A 22290-nucleotide genomic window follows, 5' to 3' on the forward strand; every position below is an offset into this window, starting at 1 on the left:
TTAACTCGAAATCTAAGTGGGCGGAGCTAAAGGGTCCTTGAGGCTTTTTTGTTTGGTTTGAGCCAAGGAATCCATCAGAAGTGGAATTTCGTTTCTATGACCTACGGTGTAGGAGATATGGACCAAAACACAAAATGCTGCGCTATAGCGCCACCATCAGGCCAATGTGGGTCATTGTCTGGGTTTCCCTCATTGCACCTCTGGTGCACCTGTCTGCCAAGTTTGGTGTTTCTGGGCCTTACGGTCTAGGCTGCAGTATGCGTTTTACAGCCTGAAAAATAATAATAATAAGAAAAACTCGAGCAATTACAATAGGGTTCCCACACTATGTGTGTGAACCCTAAAAATCACCAGGACGCCGCACCTTTGTGAATAAAATCTCCTGCGACACTAACGAATGTTCCAGTATTGTGGCATCGCAGATGTTCAGTCAGCGTGTGACACAAGGAGTGTGTCTCTCTTACACTCACACACGCGTGCGCGCGCAACACACTCACTCTCTCACAAACGCGCACACACACATAAAACCACGGCGCATTTATACCTCGTCGCACTCTTGAACAGCAGACAGTAAACGCACACTTTTCTTACCTCGGGCCTTCAAAACTCGAGGGCGAATAATAATACTTAACGAGTCTAATGCTACGCACCCTTATCCACCTTAACGCTATGGAAACTACATAACCGAAATAACGTAAACGCGTGCTTGAGGAGTTAAACCAGAAGACCACTTACATACTGAGAAAATGCTGCATGCCATGACATTATGGGTAAACACGGTAAGTCTAGCATTCGCATTACGGTTGCAGGCAGGAATCGTCATATTCGAATGAATGTTGCAGTGAAATAACGACCGACCTCGATTAGCTGTAATGATGTCATCTTTCTGGAAGGCGTAAGGCTTATTTACGAGTGATGCTGCACAGTGCGGGGGACGAAAATGTAACGAGAACAAAGTGTGCTTTTCTTTTTCAATTTTCTATAACGTTTTTTTTATATGTGTCGAGCTAGATATTCTGTAAAAAAATCTGCAGTGGTAAATTAAAAGAGGAATTTGTAATCTAAATAAATATGAACCGATCTAAAGGTTCTACACTGGCACTTGCTGTATTACAATTTGAACTGTGCTTTCCAAACTATGTAGTATGCGTAACGTAGACGTGTCAAGGGTTTCTGTGTAATTGTGTGCAGTATCCAGGCGACAGAGCAAGTGGTATGTCGTGGCTGTTGGGATAAGAATTCCCAAAACACGTTAACACAGGGAAAACTGTTAAAATAGAGTTATATAAATTCCAAGGAGCAACTGCAGTTTAGCGTGTATATGTACAACTACGGTTTTGACAAATGGGGCCCAGTTTAAGGTATTGCTACTAGTGACTAGAACGTTTTCTTAACACCTTAATTATTATTCAGTTGCAAGGTATTGCATGGTTAGATTATAAATTACACTTAAGAAGAAATACAGATACATTGGCATTGTGAGTTAAGAAGAAATACAGATACATTGGCATTGTGAGTTTTTAAAAGAGCAAATATCCATCATATACAGATTTCAGTTTAAAAACCAATGCAATTCACATTATTCATACCAGTGCTTTCACAAGCTTGAACTACCAGGCTTGAACTTTCCCAAATTATAAAGATAATGGACTTTAAAAACAATCACATTTTTAATGCAAAGTTTTGGCTCTATCCCTTGTTTTCAAGTGTCTCCTTGACCCTTGTGTCTCCTTGCAGGGTTGCCAACTCTCACGCATTGAGCGTGAGACACACGCATTTGACCGTCTTCACACGCTCTCACGCCACACATCCGATTTCTCACGCCGAAAAAAAAACTAATTTATTTACCTCTGATCCACATCTATGCATGGACGTAATTTTGATTTCAAAAGTGGGGGGGACATGGATTCGTCGCTATTTAAATATTTGGTTTTAACCGTAAAAACTGGGGGGGACTAACACTTAATTTGTGTCCATTTTACATCCCCCCGGTAACAACTTGCGTGGGGAATCAACAATAATGTTGTAACATTAGCTACCAGCTTACATTAGCATTAGCACAACATTAAATAATGATAATACAATATTTATTGAAATTTTATATCTTTATTAACAGGACTGTTGCCTTCAATGCTTATGCAGTGATTTGCAAAGCATTTTGAGAAATTTCTCATTGTAGTCCATTTGGAGTGTGGCTCTGAAAACCCTGTTTAGAAGATATGTAGCCCTACAATTTCACCCTAGAGCTCTAGAGTATCTCTGGGCATAATCATGCAATATGTGCAAGGGATAGGGCTAAGTGGTGGGGCAATTGGTGAAATGGATTAGACCCAAGAAATAGTTTATCTTCTCATAATAAAATCTTATAGATTCGAAATATTCTTGGCTTTGAAGTCATATTTGAAATAGACTAAGCTTCAAATGTAGAACATCGGAATTTGTCCGCGGTCCAAAGTTGTTGGGGTGGGGGGTCCGTATCCAGTTAATCAGGTCCGTTTTTGGTCCGTATCCAGTTAATCAGGAATGAGATTGGGTCCAGACAGGACTGCGTTCGGGTCCGGACCGCGGTCCGCCAGTTGAGTACCCCTGGTCTACATGTTCATCACTTGTCCATTTCTGATTATTACACTGCTGACCTGATAGTATTCAACCATTCAGGCACAGCAGCACTGCTGGTATGTGTTAATATCTTTGCTAAGTTGAGAATGTCTAGAAATTTCCAGCTAACATGGTCTTGCGTTTGAATGCTGACCAATGATGAAGGGCTAGTCTCAGCCTGGGACCCACATTTTCAGTTCAGCACCCAACAAATGCCTTTTTCATACTTCTCTATGATGTCAGGGCTGGATCAGATCCCCTTCTCTGCTTTCACTGTCGGTACGTTATGTTGCAAGGTGTCTCGCCACCTTCCCTTCTCTTTGTCTCCGTCACGCCCAGCTCCGCCCTCCTTCCCAGTCCTGTGTCGTCTGCCCTAGCCCCGCCCTGTTCCCTTGATTTCCCTTCGGTTTGTCACACCCCTGCCCAAATGTTTTCACCTGCGTCTCGTTTTCTCCTCCCTGTTCTGAGTATATATTCCCTTCAGTTTTACTCCCGTGTCGGTCCTTGTGTTTCCATGTGTTTCTTTCGCCCTGTGCTGGTTCCTCGTTCGGTTGTCTGCATACCTCGTTCGGTTGTTCCCTCTCTGGTTAGAGTTTTACGCCTGCATGTGTTTAGTCCATGTTCTGTCGTTGCTCCGTACTGCTATAGCGTCTTTAATGGTTCTGGTTGTTGTGTTTTATTTCTTGTGCTTGTTGGTTGTATGTTTGTTCAGTTATACTGCCCTGTATTACTTGTGTTTTGTGCCCGAGTGTCTCAGCCCCTTTTGATCACATAGTACGTCACATAGCCCCTTTTGATCACATAGTACCTCTTTCTATTGTGTTCACGTCATCTTTAGTATTGTCATAGTATGGTTATATTTAGTCTCGGTAGGTTTTAGTTAGTTAGTTTTCTGTCTAGTCTTTTGCTTGTTCTCCCCTGTCCTCTCACCTTCTTACTTATTGGCTTTTATTTATCTAGTGTTTTTTTTCCTTTGCTCAATAAATACCTCGAATACTTGCGTTTGCGTCACACCCGCCCCGTGATTCGTTAAAGTCTCTCTCTTGTTACCCTACTACTTATTCGAGTCCCTGTCTCCTGCGCCGTTCCCTGGCCCATCTCAAGCTTTCCTCCACCTGTTATATTTCCTATCCATTATACTTTTTTTATATTATACTTTTGTTTATTGCGGCGTTTGCCTGCTGCCAGTTACTTCCCCTGGTGTCCTTTGTTCAGTTTTCACGCATTGAGTTTTCCAAGTTTTTTGAGTTACCTTTATTATTTTCTCCTGTCTCTCTATGGTTGAGCTTTGCTCATCACATGTTGAGTTTTTCGGCGTTGTTTTGTTAGCTTTTCTCCCATGTTCTTATGGTCGAGTATTTCTTTGCACATTGTATATTCCGCATTATTTTGTGTTAGTGTTGTTACCTGTGTGTGCTCTCTCGCTGATGAGTAACACTGCCATATATTCTGTCAGTTCGAGCCGGCACTTGGGTCCACCTCTCTGTTTTTACATGCGGTGTCACCGCGTTACATATGATCGCCTTTTTCAACTCTATTGTTGAAACTCTTCTGCTTTTCTGCTATGTCTTTCTTGGGACCCATGTTTTTTGTCTAAAACAGTACAAAAACCAACAAAGATACAGCAAAAGCTTGGAGCACAGTATCAAAATGGTTAAAAACCCATTGAACAATAACGCCAACTAGCAGCATGTGTGTCACAATGACAGCTTCGGACCCCTCCTTGTGGGCGTGTCATTACGTTGTCTGCGTGTAGTTATGTCCATGTTTGTAGTTCCGTGGGTGTGGGTCGTTTGTGAGTGTGTTCGTTAGTCTCCCCTGTGCCTTGTCTCGTGATCACGGGGAATGTTATTCACCTATTTAATGTGCGTTCACGCAGTGTCTTGTGTTCGTCTTTGTCTGAAGATCATGTCTGTAAGTGTTACATGTGGAGTGTTTGGGCTATATGCGCCACACTTTATTCGTTGTTGAGCACAAATAAAGCATTGTATGTTGAGTTACCCGCAGTGTTGCGAATAACGCCGTTAAAAATAACGGCGTTAGGTAACGTCGTCATTTTGTCAGTAATGGGATAATATATTTAGTTACTTTTCCTGTCGTTACAACGCCGTTGACGTTACTGGTCATTAAAAGTGGTGCGTTACTATATATTGAGTAATCCGAGCGGACCGCTGCCCAGACTAGTGAGGAGTAACAGATCTCGATAGGTCACAGTTTAACTTAACAAGTCAGTAAGCGATTGGCTAAGGCAGTGTTATGATAGCCAATCAGAGCCAGTGTTTTTACACGCGCGCCGAAGCACGCGAGTGACACAACACAAACGGAGAAGAGGCCGAAATGGTGTCGGGTGCAAGCCGAAGAAAATTTAGCATTTTCAAAGCGATATAAACATTATTTAAGAAAATACTTGAAGTTCCTGAATGTCTACCTGACTGGGTATTTGATTTATTTAATTAAGAATAGAGGTTTTATTGTTAAGTTTACTTCTGTTGTAAACAAACCAGTTGTCTCAGGTTGAGAGAATTTAATTTAATTTCATAGATGTAAATGCACTTTATACCTATAGTGTAACTGTTTACTTTTGCTTTTTTTTTTTTTACAAAGATTTGGGATTTTAAAGGATTTTATCTTGCACTGGTCTGTGGATGTGCAATAAATATCAAAAGTTAAACAATTTTCTGATCTACTCATTTCAACTGACTGTGAAAACTGCTTTTTAAAAAAAAACTTAATTAATTGGCATATAACCTTTTTTTAATTGTAACGCAAATAGTTACTTTCCCTGGTAACGAGTTACTTTTATTATAGAGTAATTCAGTTACTAACTCAGTTACTTTTTTGAACAAGTAGTGAGTAACTATAACTAATTACTTTTTTAAAGTAACGTTCCCAACACTGGTTACCCGCTTGTCGTGCCCGCCTCCTCCCTCCGTAACAATGTGACCGAAGCATGAACTGTATTTTGTTTACAAAAGTCACATGAGTCGGGTCGGATTCTGAAGTTTTGTTTGAGCTCAGAGTCAAAATTTTCTCCGAATATGTCGAGTACTGAGGTGGTCAAGTTCCGGGGCTCTACTGTAATTGTAAGTGTAAGCTTTCCAGAGCCACAGGATATTTCAGATATAGGTGCTTCAAGAGCTCCCCATAATGGAAGAAAGCTGCATTGTGAGGGCAGCAGGTATAGCAGCATGTCCTTGTTTGGCTGAGCCATGGGCTCTTTGAGGAACTAATAATCATATTACTGAGGTACAATGGGGCCAAATCATTTAATGCAATTAAAAAACAATAAAATATTCTTAAAATAAGTTCTGAATCACACTGTTAATTAGTGTATCTATGGGCAGGTGTAATATGAGCAGACCAGAGATTAAGCTATAAGCTCTGTAATAAATGCATGGATGTGTTTTTCCATGTCAGCTAAAGTGCATGGTGAACTTGGGTGCTATATTGCTGTTTTGCAGATGTTATATGACTCTAGAAGCTAAGCTTACAGTCATGTAATGTAAAGTTATGCCCAGGTTTTGGGATACTGTTGAGCCTTTTATTCTTATTTATATGCAGTATAAATTTCACATGGATCATAAATCCACAGAGTGGAAATGCATTAACCCACTAACAGTCTGCCCAAGGAACATCCCATCAGACTCAAAAACCTACAAGAGAGCCAACTTTTGTCATCCCACAGAGATATACACTACCTAGACAATTTTGTGTTTTCCCTGAAATCTCATACTTTTATGTATCAAATGAGTTGCAAAATGAATAGAAATATAGTCCAGACATTGACAAGGTAGAAATAATGTTTTTTTTTTTATTTGAAATAATTTTCTACTTTAAACTTTGCTTTCGTCAAATAATGCTCCCTTGGCAGCAATTACAGCATTGCAGACCTTTGGCATTCTAACTGTTAATTTGCTGAGGTAATCTGGAGAAATTTCACCCCATGCTTCCAGAAGCCGCTCCCACAAGTTTGATTGGGTGAATGGGCACTTTTTTCGTACCATACGGTCAAGCTGCTCCCACAACAGCTCAATGGGGTTGAGATCTGGTGACTGCGCTGGCCACTCCATTACCGACCGATAAAACAACAGCTGCCTGCTTCTTCTCTAAATAGTTTGTGCATAATTTGGAGGTGTGCTTTGGGTCATTGTCCTGTTGCAGGATGAAATTGGCTCCAATCAAGTGCTGTCCACAGGGTATGGCATGGTGTTGCAAAATGGAGTGATAGCCTTCCTTATTCAAAATCTCTTTTACCTTGTCTCACTTTACCAATTCTCCTTCTACTCTGGTTAGAGCCTGTCTGTGCTCTCCTCTGAAGGTAGTACGCACCATTGAAGGAAATCTTCAGTTTCTTGGCAATGTCTCGCATGGAATAGACTTCATTTCTCAGAACAAGAATAGACTGTCGAGTTTCAATTGAAAGTTGTTTTTGTCTGGCCATTTTGTGAGTTTAATCGAACCAACAATTGTAATGCTCCAGATTCTCAACTAGCTCAAAGGAAGGTCAGTTTTATAGCTTCTCTAATCAGCAAAACTGTTTTCAGCTGAGCTAACCTACTTGCACAAGGGTTTTCAAGGGTTTTCTAAATATCCAATAGCCTCCTTACAGAGTTAGCAAACACAATGTACCATTAGAACACTGGAGTGATGGTTGTTGAAAATGGGTCTCCATACATCTATGTAGATATTGCATTAAAAACCAGATGTTTACAGCTAGAATAGTCATTTACCACATTTATAATGTAGAGTGTATTTTTGATGCATTTAATGTTAGCTAAATTGAAAAAAACTGCTTTTCTTTCAAAAATAAGAACATTTCTAAGTGACCCCAAACTTTTGAACGGTAGTGTATTCACTGATGTATAAAAACTACAGAATTCAAAAGTGTAAAACAAGCAGATGTACCTTTGTGGTAGGGGTGGGCGATATGGGAAAAAATAGTATCACGATTTTTTTCATAAAATCACGATTTCAATTTTTTATCACGATCTTGCATCCAAAAAAAAAAACAAAAAAAATTGGGGCTACAAAGCTTTCTTTTTAAACAGATTTAAATGAATGATATTGCAATTTTCCATGTGCAAACATTGTAAACAGAAAATGTAAACAACACACGTGACACTTCTTTATACTCCTAGCTGTCACTCCGGTTTCCCTGTTCCTCGTGTCTGTTGTTCCCTGCTCCTTGAGCCCGCCTTGTTGTGTGTTTCTATGGTTTCCCCACGTCTGCCACGCCCATGTCATTATTGTCTTCACCTGTTTCCATAGTTGCCAGGTTTGCGGTTTCACGCCAAATTGGGCTTGTTTGAAAATCCAGCCGCGGGTAAAAATTCTGGGGTCGCGGGGTGCGGTTCTTTGGGCTACTTTTGAGTTGGGCCACCACGGGGATTACAAGTCAACACAAAGAATTGATCGCGATATAATACTTAATTTGTCTCCATTTTAAACACCCCCCACCCCCCGTCAACTACTTTGGGCTTTGGGCCAGTTTAGGCTGCTGAAGGGCGGGTTTTACACTGAGTTTTGCGGGTTATTTTTGTAGGACCTGGCAACCCTGCCTGTTTCTAGTCTAGTTCAATGTATTTATAGTCCCTGTGTCTCCCATGTCGGTATCGGTTATTTTGTGCTACTTACCTGTTTCTCTTGCCTCGTTCGTGTTCTAGTGGATTTAACTGTTTCTGTTTCGTCTTTGTCGTAAGTACGTTCAGCCTAGTCTATGTTTCCCCTGCCTTGTTTTGTTCTTTGTGCCACCATGCCCGTTTATATTTCATGTTCGGACTGCCTACCTGTTATGACCCCTGCCTGGTATTACGACTCTGTCCATTCAATAAATCTCGCTCTTCTCAGCGTTTGTGTCCGCCTCCTTGCTTTGCGTAACGAAGTAGTTACAATTTCAACCATTTTCAAGTACTTTAGCCTAAATTCCAGCACTTTTCAAACCTGAAACACAAAGCAACTTTAAACTTCGTCAAGTAAATGTTCCTTCCCGTTTTTGAGGGATGTTTCTTTATACTACCACATATCGTTCGCGCGAGGTGTGGTGGAGTCGCGCGCTATGGTCACTTGTGAGACTGCTGCCTGCATTGTTTCACTTTCGGCATATTACTTGGGATTTCTATGTTTATGTTTCTATGTCTCAAGTGATTGAATAAATTTGTTGTACTGGCATCGGACGTTTTCACGTGTTCTTTGCACACTTTATATATCGCTGTAGTTTGGTCTTGGTTAGTGGAAGAAAATCTGAATCAATTTCAGATTACAGAGGTGGATTTCCTCTTCTTTACCAGCTCCTCAGTTTGGCTTTCAGTCGTCGTTGTCCACGCAGTTTTTAGTTTTTACAAACACAACATGGAGGCGTGGAAGACGCACAGTTCACTGTGATTGGTCAGTCATACGCCCTACGTCTGACGCATTGGTGGGAACCAGCATAAAAAAGTCATTGCGCTGATTGGCAAAGGCGATCTATACGATTTCTCTAATTTGGTAGATCGCCTGCGATTCTCCACTCGTTATCGCCATTCACGATTTTATATCGTCATATCGTGCACCCCTACTTTGTGGTTTTGCTGGCTCAGATGAAACCAGGTGTCTCCTTTTCCCTTGAGCCGAACAATGTGACTGGTTCTCTCCATCACCTGGACTCTCCACAACCCGGTCCACCTGGGCTCCGTCCACTTCCTCTTGATGACCCTCAACAAGACGCACTCGGATAGCCATAGGGCCTTGGTCACTCCTCACGTTTCCTGTCTCTCCACCTGTTCAGAGAAAGCTGAAACGACACTTTGTAACTCATTCAAATATGCTTTGTGTGGTAGTTGTGATGACCTCTGTTGTGGACCTGGGAAGCCTTGACTTGTCTGTAATTCAAAAGGGTGTAAAACCAGTCGTTGTGTTAATGGAGCTCCGGATGTGCATTAGCGCAATTAGTAGCGCATCTACCCAGTCCAATTTGGTCTGTTCACAGATCTTTACCAATTCGCCCTTGAGATTCAAGTTAATCCTTTCTACCTTTCCCTATGATTGAGGATGATCTACCATTCCAATACATGTTTCACTCCCAGCATGAGTTCCACCTCCTACAAGTATTTTGCCTTAAAATGTGTGCCGTTGTCTGATCTTACCTTCCTTGATAATCCATGATGTGGTATGTACTGATTAATCAACCATTTTACTACGGACACACTATCCTCCTTCCTAGTTGGCCAAGCCTCCGGATTGTCACCAAATCTTGGAGTCAAGTTAGTCAGGGCCACATAGAGATTAGGTACGGGTACTGTGGGTGTTACAAACACTTCATCGATGACTCTCAGATTATGAGCCATTCGGTACTTGCCCGTCCCTTTCTTTTCAACTGGAAAATGTGTATTCCACCATGACTTGTATTGTTTTAACACTCCTACACTGTACAATCCCTCAATGGTGCTCCTGATTCCTAGCTCGGCTTCAGGTTTTGTGGTATTGTGCCACCCAAATGGGATATTCTGTTCTAACTGTGAACTCAACAGGTTGGCACTAGACTCTACACAGCCTACACTGTTGGGCCCTCCTGACCCCAACAAATCTGGCACCCTCTCCAGCATGACAGCAGCATTCGGGTGGTCTGATGTCTCGGGTGGTCTCATGTGTTCTGGAGGTGTCCCTATGGTCTAACCTACACTTGTCTGCTGTGTTGCATAGGGTGGCATAAGTTTTAGAGCTCTCTGAGAACAAGACTCCTGGCAGCTGACATTCTCTGGCTCAATGATCCATTTCTCCACAAACAAAGCAACCCCATTGCCCTCCGTATCCTCCACCTGTCTGCCGTGGATCCCAGCTACCTCTGCCTTGCCCCACGACCCCCACATCCACTTCTGCTTCTGCCCCTATATCCGTACCCCCATGTGTTGTCAGTTCAACCCGGCAATTGAGGGTCTTCACTGGTTGGCTGATGAACTGGGACCTGAGGAGGTGCTGCTAGCATGGCTTTGGCGGCTCTCGTTTTCTCATTAGTGCTACTTCTAACTTGGGACAGTTGGGTATCGAGCAACTGTTTCTGCAGCTCTTCTAAACTTTCCTTTTTGCTTGTGAACTTCTCTTGTTCACAGGTCAGATGATTGATCAAATGCCTGTTCCAGGTAGTGGAGTCCACCACTTGCATGTCTGGGTTGTTTTTCATGGCAGCCTGTACACACTCATCGATCCCCTCTAGGACGGCCTTACGGTACCACTCCTGATGCACCCCCTGTCTGCCTGGATGGTGACCTGTTTGTCTTACCCAGTGCTTAATTTGTAAATCAAACGATGCCGGAACGCAAACAGCGGCATGAGACAAGGGGTCACTGAGGCCAACAATGTCACCGGATGGCACACAAAACGCAACGCTTAGACGCACAAATGTCAAAATAGCAAGCCAATTCATATATATAAATTACTTTAAAATGACTTACGTGTGTTTTATAAGTGTTTTAAGTGCAGAAGTGCATTTAAGTGCATTTTCAAGTACTTTAGCCTAAATTCCAGCAATTTACAAATCTGAAACACAAAGCAACATAAAAATTTGTCATGTAAATGTTCCTTCCCCTGTTTTTGAGGGGTGTTTCTTTATACTACTAACTAGCACACTAAATAATGTGATGCGGCAAGTATAAACGCCTCCTCTATTCGCGGAGGTTCGTGCGATGTGTGCGGATTCGCGCGCTATGGTCACTCGCGAAAGTATAACTAGCTTTATAGGGGAGACGCCTAAAGGCATTGCTAAAAAGGAGAGCTCTTATGTGATTTAGGAAGCCTGAATGTAGATCTTGTGTTTAAAAAAATGTATTTTATAGAATTATTTGTTCAATTAATTGGTTCAACGCAGACAGATTTCTTCATAACTTATAATTAGTAGGCTTGAAAGTTACCGGATCGAGGCAGACAGTTCCCGGAATGCACCCTTCAAAATGAAAGAGTTCCCGGATCCTGTTCCGGCAGGATTAAATTAAGCCCTGGTCTTACCCAATCCTCAATTTATTTGGACATGTAATCTCTGAGACTTTGGGTAGCATCCCACTTCAATTTGGGAATGGCGGCTCCATCATGTTCTATGTCCCTCAAGTCAGCCGCTATCGAACACCTGTCCAGCGGTTAGTTCATCTAGTTTGAAACTACCTTCGAAAACAAGTGGTAGTTTGTCCGTCAGGGCCTGTAAGTCTCCCAAAGAGAATGGCTTGTATCTCCTTTCCCCGTCTCTCCCTATTGCTAAAAGCGGCATGCTAAATTAATCTCCTCTGCAGTTGTCCTCCATTTTCCGCCTATGACTGCGCAGGGTCATCCCATCCATTACCACTTTGGGGGGCTGCTTCTATTTGTGTGCTGTTTCTCTGTTTGTTCTATTATGTTAATACTCTGTTCAGCCTTTCTTCCTCCTGGCGAGACTCTCTGTGCTCAGCCTCACTCACTTTGCTGGACCCCAGTTCTCCTTCTACCATAAACGTGACTTTACCTGTACCATATACGTGACTTTTGCCCTTGCCTTCCGAATTCCCTGTGAGATTCCCAAACGCAGTAGCACACTTCTTTTTACCTTTCTGCTTCTTAGTTGTGGACTCTATAGTAGTCCACTGCTCCCATGGCTGCTCTATCTTCAAATGGTTGATACTCAGCTGCTGCTTTACCCATTTTCAGCTGCCTATATTTCTTTTTTCCCTTCCACTTTCTAGTTCTGGGTGGCGAATGTGTCAGGGCTGGGTCCAGGACCATCCCTCCTGTCGCCACTAGGGGGAACCCATGAGCAAATACTCGTGGTAGTGTCAGGGCTGGGTCCAGAACCATCCCTCCTGTCGCCACTGGAGGGAAACCACGAGCTAATACTCGTGGGAGACGCAATCAGTGGTGAGGACCTGCAGCTGTGCCTTCCCCTATTTAATGGGCATGGTTGCAGTGCCTCACTGCTGAGTTGTTTGTTGCCTCTCGCTCTTGCAGCCAGCCTTATTCCTGAGCAGTTGTCTCTCTCTCTCTCTCTCTCTCTCTCTCTCTCTCTCTCTCTCTCTCTCTCTCTCTCTCTCTCTCTCTCTCTCTCTCTCTCTCCTGCGCCCTTACTGGCCTTTCTCAAGTTTTCCCCAAGCTGTTTTTTCTCTATTTTTTAGTTTTTGTTCTTTTGTTTTCAGCCAGCTCCCTTCCCTGGCTTACATTTATTTTGTTCGTTTGTGCTCCCTTTTTTATCACGACACGTTGAGTGGTTTTCCTCCATGTGCTTTTGTTTTCATTCCAGTCAGTTTCTCTGGCTTGTATTTTCTTTGTTCGTTCCCTTGTTACAGAGTTTTGTCTCCACCGTTTTTGTTGTTTTCACTTACCTGCTCTTACGTCAAGGGGGTTTTGTATTCTTTTCTGTTTTCGTTTTCTGAGTTATACTCAGTTTTCCTTTTCCGCGTTTCCCGCTTAGTGGCGGAGGTCTGTTTGTCGTGTTTTCTTTTGGGTTTTTGCCCCTGGGTTCATCTTGTACAAAAACCCCGCGAGTCCCCTGTTCCCTGAGACATCTTATATCGATATAGTCTATGTCACGTTAGTAACACGTGTTATGGGTTGCGTCCGAAACCACGTACTTCCATACGGAAGTCAGTGTTGTGCCAGCTTTCAGTTCATACATGCTCAAAGTGAACAGTTCAAGTTCAAAGTTCACAATTTTAATTCTCAACTAGTTCAGTTCATTTTACTTTTTTTGTGGGATATTCAAATAAATTCTTTTTTCACACTATTGTAACGATTTGGCTGTTGTGCAATCAAGGGGCGTACACAAATGCTAAGTAGAGTACAATCTCATTAGATTTTATTTTATGTCTTACATAGGGCTGTCGCGGTGAAAGAATTTCCCCTGCGGTTATTTATGGTGGCTCAACACCGCGATATGCGGTATGACGCGATATGCGTCATTTGTCGTCTAAAATCTTAATTTTAGAGCTATATAATTGTTTTATTGTTTTTATTGTAAATGGGTTCTTATTGTTTTTAAATTGCAAAGAAGACACAGTTTTAAGAGCAGTTAAATATGTGTTTATTGTCAAATAGAGAACACAGAAGTCAAATGAGATGCAGTAAGAACCCATGCTCTTTCGCTTTTGTAACCCACTACTGAGTATGTACACGTCAATGGTAGGCCAGGTTCAATAATATTAAAATAATACTAAAGAATAAGAGACACTAGGCTCTGGAGAGAGAGTGGAAAACAGTGCAATTAAAAGACACCACACGAGGGTATAAGTTTTTTTCCTTTCTTTAGTAATTATTTGAAAAGTTGGAAACATTTACAATTACCCAAATAAAAAATTGGACCCCTTTTTTAAAGAAAATTAACTGAAAATGAATTGTCCTTCAAAAATTGGGAAATAGTCCTTTAAATTCTCCAAATGGACAAAAGAGAGTTCCTTTCAGTTGTTGTAAAAAAAAAAAGAAAATAGTTCTTCTCAAATGGTTCAGTTGGTAAGTGTCGATTCAAGTCAATAAGTCAGTCAGTCAGTAATGTGACACAAGCAGGCCACAATCCTACCAGATATGCCATATGCAATGACAGAACCAGATCACGCTCGAATGGGTTGGTGGCTCGCCATCTATCGTAGTCCACAAATCCTCAGCGGAATCCAAATCCAGCTCAAAACTTGACCTGTGTAACCATACCCTTAGTTAAGCTACACATACAGGACAATGTTAAATTCTGATCAAATATCAACAGTTTAAACTTAAAATAGTTGTACAACATTAATATAAATCTTCTCAAAAGAAAAGCTATGCAACTGCATACACTTCGTTCATACTGAAAAGCATTGCATACTATTCAGTTAAATGACCATTTATCAAGTAAACAGGACGAATACTATAAAATAAACAACATTGTACACTGAAATCGCGGTAACCTTGCGATTATGCATAAACATTACAGAGTACAATGGTTATCGTGAGGACACGTTTAGCCTTCTCACGTTACACGTGCTAGGTGCGTGATCACAGCATGTGAAACAGTCAACTCATTCCTAGCTTTAAACTTAATCATTTCAACTAAAATATACCCTTCCACATTTAACACAACAAGTATTAACAAACAAAATACAATTCTTAGGTTTCACTGAAGTATTTAACAATGATAAACAAAATATGACTTGGATTACAACAGTAACGAAAAATAAACGAGCTGCCTTACCGAGACAATTCAACGAAGAAATACTTGACGAACGAAACTTCTGGTCTTCAAAACAGACAGCGTTTACAAAGCTGTTAGCCCAGTACTCCAAAAATGAACCCAAACGTCACAGTAACTTAAAAACACTCTTTAAATCTCTTCTAACTCCGAGGAAAAATTGAGTCTCCAACTCTCCAGCTCTCGCCAACGGCTCGATGGGAACCCGAAAGCCAGCGAAACAGCATGCCAAAACAAAAGCACCAATCGCAACTGCACTGCCACGAGCACCGCCACACCAAACACATGCAATTTTGTTCAACAATAACAACACATCATTCATGAATTGTTTAATCAGAATTATCACTATTTATTATCCCATTTTACTATTTATGCTTTTTATCTATTATTATTACTTTTATCTATTATTACTATTTATTGTACCTTTTTATTATGCATTTGTCAACTGGGTTACACTTTCTTAAAAGTGTAGGGTAAATATTTTAAACGAGATTTTAAACACAAAAAGAGAATTTAATAAATAAATCAATAAAACGAAATCTTTCCTTAACCAGAAGAATAACGTCTCAGCTTAAACCTGAGTTGTCATGTCCCTGTTGCGCGCTAAGAAAACCAACATATTCACCTTATGTGGTTTCAGTGAGGAGCGGAAAGGGCTAACAATATTCCCGGCAGTACTAAAAACTCGCTCTGATGGTATGCTTGTTGCACAAATGCACATGTACTTGCGGGCGAGTTTGGAGAGCAGAGGAAATCTAGCCTCATTGACGCGCCACCAGGCGAGTGGATCTGCGTGGATTTGACTTGAACCCGAAATGCTCCCAAACCGGCGAAGTCGCGTTTTGTTTTTTGACCAGAGCATCTGCCGTAGTTTCCATCTTTGAAAAAAGGAGACGGATTGTTGATCAGCCGCACCGGATGATAACAGGGGGTTGATGGGAAAATGACTTTAACTCTTGCACAGGCACTTTCCCCTCGCATGGGAAAAAACACAAATATTGCGGTTGTTGCGGTTAATTCCCGTATGTTGCGATTTTCTCGTCAATAGCGCGGTATTGCTATACTGCGGTTATCGCGACAGCCCTAGTCTTACATTTGCAGACGACACGCAAGTGAACCGCGAATGACGTGGCATGATGAATAGAGAACTAACACTTAATACACTAAAAGGCAGCGGAAATGACAAGGGCACAGAACTAGACCAAACACAAGAGTACAACTAATTGTTACATACACTGACATGAACAAACACACAGGAAGCAAGTAACGACCATACACAAACATGAAGTCTAACAGAACATACATGTATTGCCAGGCACGATACCACGTTGGAGAACACAGAGACCAAACATGAATTGAAAACCTAAAACACTACGAATCTGAAAATGGAACAGAGACTTTAACCATACACAAACACGAAGCTAATCAAAACCACGAATCACAGATAAGGCGTGAATATCGTGCACATCCAACTAGGAGCTAAAGAAACGACAATGATCCCTGAAGGTATAGTCTGGACATAGGCTATATATACACACACACACACTTGTAAAACTAAGATGAGCTAACATGGAACAGCTGAAACAGAGGGGCGTGGCAAGAACAAGTAAAACATAAAAACGATGAGAGACTAGAAGGGGGCGGAGCCAGACGTGACAACTACCGTTCATGACACATAATGTGAACTAATTCACGTTCAAGTTCTTTATTAAAAATGTGTTGCGTTCAGTTCAACGTTCACGAAAAAATGAGCGTGTTCAATGAACGCAATCTTTTGAACTTGTTCACACACAACACTGTGAATAGTGGATTTACTTGAGTTTCTTTTTTAACAACTTCCGCCCTGCCCCACCTCACTTCCTCGCACAATTCACCCCCTCCCCCCGACACACACACACACACACACAGCATGGAGACGGATAAAGACACGAAAGTTGCTAATGAAGAAGTACTGGTTAGTAAAACAAAAAACAATGTCTCAATTATTTGGAGATGGTTCAGGTTCAGAGTGTCAGAGTTGCAGTGGGAACATTGTAACCTGCTACAGGGCATCCTTGAAGCCTGACACTGTTGACAGGCTAATTTTCCTTGCACAAAATCTATAAGTAGTGTGGTTGAAATTCTGAAACCCTTAAATGGTAAGCACAATAAAAGTCAGAAGCAGTTGGGTAAGATAATAAAGTACAATGATTTATTTAACAAAGTATGGATTAATTAAGCAAGTATGGATTAGTTCCAGAGACCCCTGTTACAAACGCACTAGGCGTCAACTATAGTAGTTGGCCAGGCCTGTTGTTCTCATTATACCTTTAGTGTTATTTGAGATTTGTGCAAAAAATGTGCACTTTATTGGTTTCATTCATTCTGTTTACATGTTTTATTATAAATAATAATATAATAATAATAAATAAAAGTTCTTGTGTGACATTTGGGACGTAGATTTGACTTATTACTGCCTCTTTGTTATTACCTTTTTGGGAAGAAAAAATATTGAGATATATATCATATATATTGCCATTCAGCTAAAAAAATATCGAGATATAATTTTTGCTCCACATCGCCCAGAAAAATTCCCAGACTGCTTATAAATTTATCTCTTGGGAGAATACAAAGTTTTACATAATATAACATCGGCAATATTCTCCCCTTTAATTTAAGCCATATTTTATAAAAATCGGATAAGAAATAAGGGCGCTAGGACTGTTTTTGTGACAGATGGATGCACATCCCACATAGGAACTACACTGCATTGCTGACATGACTCAACGCATAGTAATGGCTCCGAGGGCGACGCATTGCTAGCTATAGCGGCAACAGGCGATGTCCAATTCAGTAATATAGATCAAATGGTCCAGCCTACCGTGACAATGCGTCAACATTAGTCTAGATCAGTGGTTCTCAAACTTTTTTCTATCATTCCCCACCTCAGAAGAAGGGGAAATTCCATGCCCCACCTGTCCCATATCACCCAAACAAAATGGGGTGGCGAACATAATTTATTGACGGAGGGGTAGCGATCGTGATTTGTTGACAGGGGGGACGGTGGGTGGAGAATGTAATTTGTTGACCGGGGGGGGGGGTACAAATTCATTAAAGGGCCGAATCTAGCCCTGGTTCATACTGTTCCGCAGACATTTTAAACATCTGGGGCTTATGCAAAACGAACAGGCATTAAAACGACACCTGCGCCCCACCTGCAATACCCATGCCCCACACTTTGAGAAACGCTGGTCTAGATGAACATAGGTTCTGTCAGTGTTTTTAAATGCAGACAAAAAAACATTTATGGCTTATATTACACCATTTTTATTTAGTTTGTATTTATATGTTTACTTTAAGCTATTGTAATTTCTTCACCACCATTACAATTGTGGAATATAAAGTACTATATAAATAAAAATATATCTTTTTTCATTATTATTACTGAACGCTCCTTTAAAGCGAGTGGGAAGCAGCAGAGCTGTTTCTCAGTCCTAAAGTTGGATGTGCTATTATAATTATAAATCATGGGAAACAGTAAAATGAGTTATAATATTCCTCATCAGCACCACCATGTTTGAACTTTTTAAGTAAGTCTTTAAGAAGCTGTTTAATTGCTGCATAGCCTGTTATAGCATGTTATAGCCTGGGATGATACAATGAAAAGTCTGTTCAAGCCAGTTTTTTTCTGGTTTCATTTTCTCCAGCTATGCAAACTGTACATTACAGTAACACCTTATAAAATAGGGTTTACATTTTTATTATTTAATGTTGTAGGCCTAAATGGACCAAATGTACTTAACATATGTTTGCATTTTTAGGTGGTATGATCTGAAGAATAAGAGTGGAAGAGTACTCTTAAAATGACACGGACTGATCCTCCTGACATAATTGTATCAACCCTGTATCAAGACATCACAATTGGCCCTAACTGCGGCCCTACAAAGTATTCTGTGTCCACTAAAGAATGTGATTCACAAATGGTTGGAACACTGAATCAAAACTTTGAAATCACCAATAAAAGACACTGTCGTAGCTTTGACTTCATCGAGTTACTGGACGACCCAAATACCTGTTCGTCCATGGATCATCCTTACACAACTGATCAGCAGACCGTGAATAAAGATGTAATGTGGAATGGCATTGGACAGCCAGGGCATCTTCGTTTTTCTTCCCCTGATCTATTCAATACAAGACTATCTCAGCAAATGACCAACACAGACAAAACCAGTGAGACAATAAGGACTACTGTTCAAGGCAAAACAAAAAGTGTCCCCAAAGTTAGAGCCACCCTTACCCCAGTACCCATTACTGTCTCACAGCTCTCAACAAATAGGGGGATATCTCCAGTGGATCCCCAGAAAAGACTTGATAGGTTACCCCAAACTCGAGAGACATCTTTTAATACAAATCGGGCTTTGGTTAATGAGGTGCACCCTATCAAACTGCAACCTCATACGCCACTGTATGTCTCAGATTTTGAGGGGAAAAATCAAGACAAAGCAACCAACACTCCTCATGTTAGATGTCGAGTGGATATCAAACCAGATGCTTCTGTTCTCCAACACACTACAAGAAAGATGCGGACTGCCAGTGGTGATGCTTCCTGGCAGCACAACTCCACTTCAAGCTTCAGGAGCCTGTCTGTGCCACGTCAAACATCCTCCAGGACATCCACTCCCAGTGAGTTCAACCTAAACTATAGACAAGCATACCAGCTTCCAAACTATATACCCAGCAGTTACTATCATCCTTCAGATATCTCCTTAAGTGGAGCTTCTCTCAGAGATGCAAGGGAGTACAGAACTCTTTCAAATCCAAACATTCCAACCAAATTTTTCTTTACAGAAGATCCCTGCAGATATCCAGGCCAACCAAGCAGAACATACTATCAAGATGACCAGTACAGTATTAACAGTGGTAACAGCCAAAACCCTTCCATTAGTGGTCAGCATGTGTATGATCCAAGATCTCGCTGGGTTCATACAATGCCTACACGCACATACTATACTGATCCTCAACAGGAATCCTTAGATGGATACTACAATAGACCATACCCACAATGTGAGCCAGAACCATATTTTATGCCTTCACAAGCACGTACATATTGTGGAGAAGGTGCAAGATCATATGGCTTCCCATCAGACCCTTCAAAAATTTTCTACACACAGACTTGTCGTTCCCCCACAGAACAAACCATTCCAATGAGAGCATACAACACAGAGGGACGAAAGCCACCAAGAATATCTCAAGCGTTTTCAGATGACTGGCACAGATCAAGCATAGCCACATACTCCAGCCAGTACCCATCCTTACAGGCAACTCCTCAAAGAGTCCCAACATTGATCCCTTGGTATCCTAATGAATTCACTGAACCTACACGATTAGGAGGAGATGTCAGAAACTTCTCAAAGTCCTGGGACAACATTCTAATCCCACAAACAGAGAAAGAACACGCTGTTTCACGAGGTAGAAGTTATGAGAACCTTTATCATCAGCGTGGAGGAGCTTTTCATGATAATAGACAAAAACCAGTAATTATTAACCTGTCAAGTTCACCAAGACGTTATGCTGCCTTATCTTTATCTGAAAACTCTCTGGATAAGTATGCAAGTGATGGAAAAATGGGTGTGGGACAGCATTGGTTTGTAACCCCAGAAATCACTATTACTGATAATGACATCCGTGCAGGTAACAGGAGAAATAAAGATGCAAGCTCAGTCACTTGGGATGTGGAAAATGGTAGGCGGGTTCAAAATGAGAACGCACATAATCTAGCAGGACCATCTGATCCACAAGAGAGGAAACTAAATAATTCTACCTTGAAACAGAGCCTTGAGCAACTAGATGAACTGTTAGCAGACCTGGTAATTGATTACATACCTCAAAACAGCAGGCAGTCCAATGAGGACTTGATAGACCAGCTCAAACAGTTAATTAATGATGATGAAATGAAGGGAGAACAAATTTTAGATCAAGAGGATTCTGGACTTTTAAACACTCAGACAGATTCCTCAAAGACAAGCCCAGATACCATTAAGGATCCAGATAGTGGTTGTGAGGGTTTTAATAGGACTGCTGAAGGTATGTCTTTGAACAACACTCCAAATGACGATGATGCTATGGTGTGTTCCAACAGCAGATGCCATCATAGGGAATCTCTGTTTAATGCCAGTTTGTACTTCAAATCCTGCCATAGTTGTCACACTTACTATTGCTCCAGAAACTGCAGATGGGAGGACTGGGACACCCACAAAAAGACCTGCATGAATAGTCGGATCAGTAGTGTTTGCAGGCATGTCTTAAAAAACTGCAGAGAGAACTCTGAAGTTCATAAAGCTTTCTCACGCATTGCTAAAGTGGGATTCCTGTCCCGAGGGAGAGGGGTGCTATTCATAGGGTTCCCAAACCCTGGTTCTGCAGATAATTTTCTCCAAGTTGGTCTTGAGAGTCTTCTGATGTCTCCGATATATCTGTCACTCAGAGAGTTGGACAACTTCAAAGATAACCTTGGAGAATACTGTAAGGAACTCCAGGATGCAGGCAAGCAGTATGATCCCAGTGAATGTTTCCTTCTGAATGTGTCTATAGCAATTGGCGAGCTAATGTCCAAGAGACCTTCACCTAAATTACAAGCACCAACAGTGCGCAAATATGCCAAGATATCACTGGCCTCCTCAAGCCCAGATAAAATGGTACTGAAGAAAGAAAGTGACATGGAGACGCTGATTCTTACCCCACCTCCTGGAACATCTGACATTAATAAAGAGGGACAGGAGGGTAGGAAAGCACGCGAGGTCTGTTTTATTAACATCCAAAAAGAACTCAGAACAAGGGGGGTTTTCCTTCGCCACGAGTTTCCACAAATATACAACCAGCTTTGTGAGTTTGTAGAGAACAACAAGAGGTTTACGCCAACAACAATTTATCCCATAGACAAGAGAACAGGGAAACAGTTCATGTGTATGATTATGGCAGCTTCTGAGCCAAGGACATTAGACTGGATTGGGGCACCACACCTGCTTGATGACATTATATAGGTCACACAGGTCTGTCCTGCCTCTGCAGTTGTATAGGTCTTCTATGAAGCATACTTTGCGTAAATCTATGTAATAGGAATATTTGTAGATATGTATTTTATTACAGTTATTAGTAGGGCTTTTGGTGTTTGCTGTTCTGCAACAACATTATGCTTACTAAAAAATGCTTCTGGGAGGAAATTTATGCAGATACTCTACAGCAGATATAGGAGCCCAGGTTTTGGTTGTTAGATGATTATTTTGGTGATTTGTTTAATAAATTACAGTAATTAAATATAATTTTGGCAAACTTTTTCAAATTAACAGTCTATAAATTTTAATAAATCTTAATAAAATTAATATGTACTTGCATGTATTATGCATGCAAAAAATATGTACAAACTTTGCAGAAAACAGTAAATTCAAAAGCAGAGCAATATTATATATATATATATATATATATATATATATATATATATATATATATATATATATATATGCTTTTTCATCTGGGATTGTAATTAAGATTTCAGTTTAGTTACTATG

General features: G+C 41.0%; 1 protein-coding gene across 2 annotated transcripts; it reads left to right on the forward strand.

The window, feature by feature from the left end:
* The first annotated feature begins 449 nt into the window (after positions 1-449).
* Positions 450-22170, forward strand: unm_hu7912 (un-named hu7912). Of its 2 annotated transcripts, XM_077002966.1 has the most exons (3): positions 450-779; positions 18547-19408; positions 19574-22170. In XM_077002966.1, exons 2-3 carry the CDS (start codon positions 18589-18591, stop codon positions 21763-21765), a joined length of 3012 nt encoding a protein of 1003 aa, XP_076859081.1. In that variant the 5' UTR covers positions 450-779; positions 18547-18588; the 3' UTR covers positions 21766-22170. The 2 variants fall into 2 exon arrangements, with proteins under 2 accessions (XP_076859081.1, XP_076859080.1); XM_077002965.1 differs by having other exon boundaries at positions 451-779; positions 18547-22170.
* The last annotated feature ends 120 nt before the right edge of the window (positions 22171-22290 follow it).

This window comes from Brachyhypopomus gauderio, chromosome 4 (genome assembly GCF_052324685.1).
Source record: "Brachyhypopomus gauderio isolate BG-103 chromosome 4, BGAUD_0.2, whole genome shotgun sequence".
Taxonomy (NCBI): domain Eukaryota; kingdom Metazoa; phylum Chordata; class Actinopteri; order Gymnotiformes; family Hypopomidae; genus Brachyhypopomus; species Brachyhypopomus gauderio.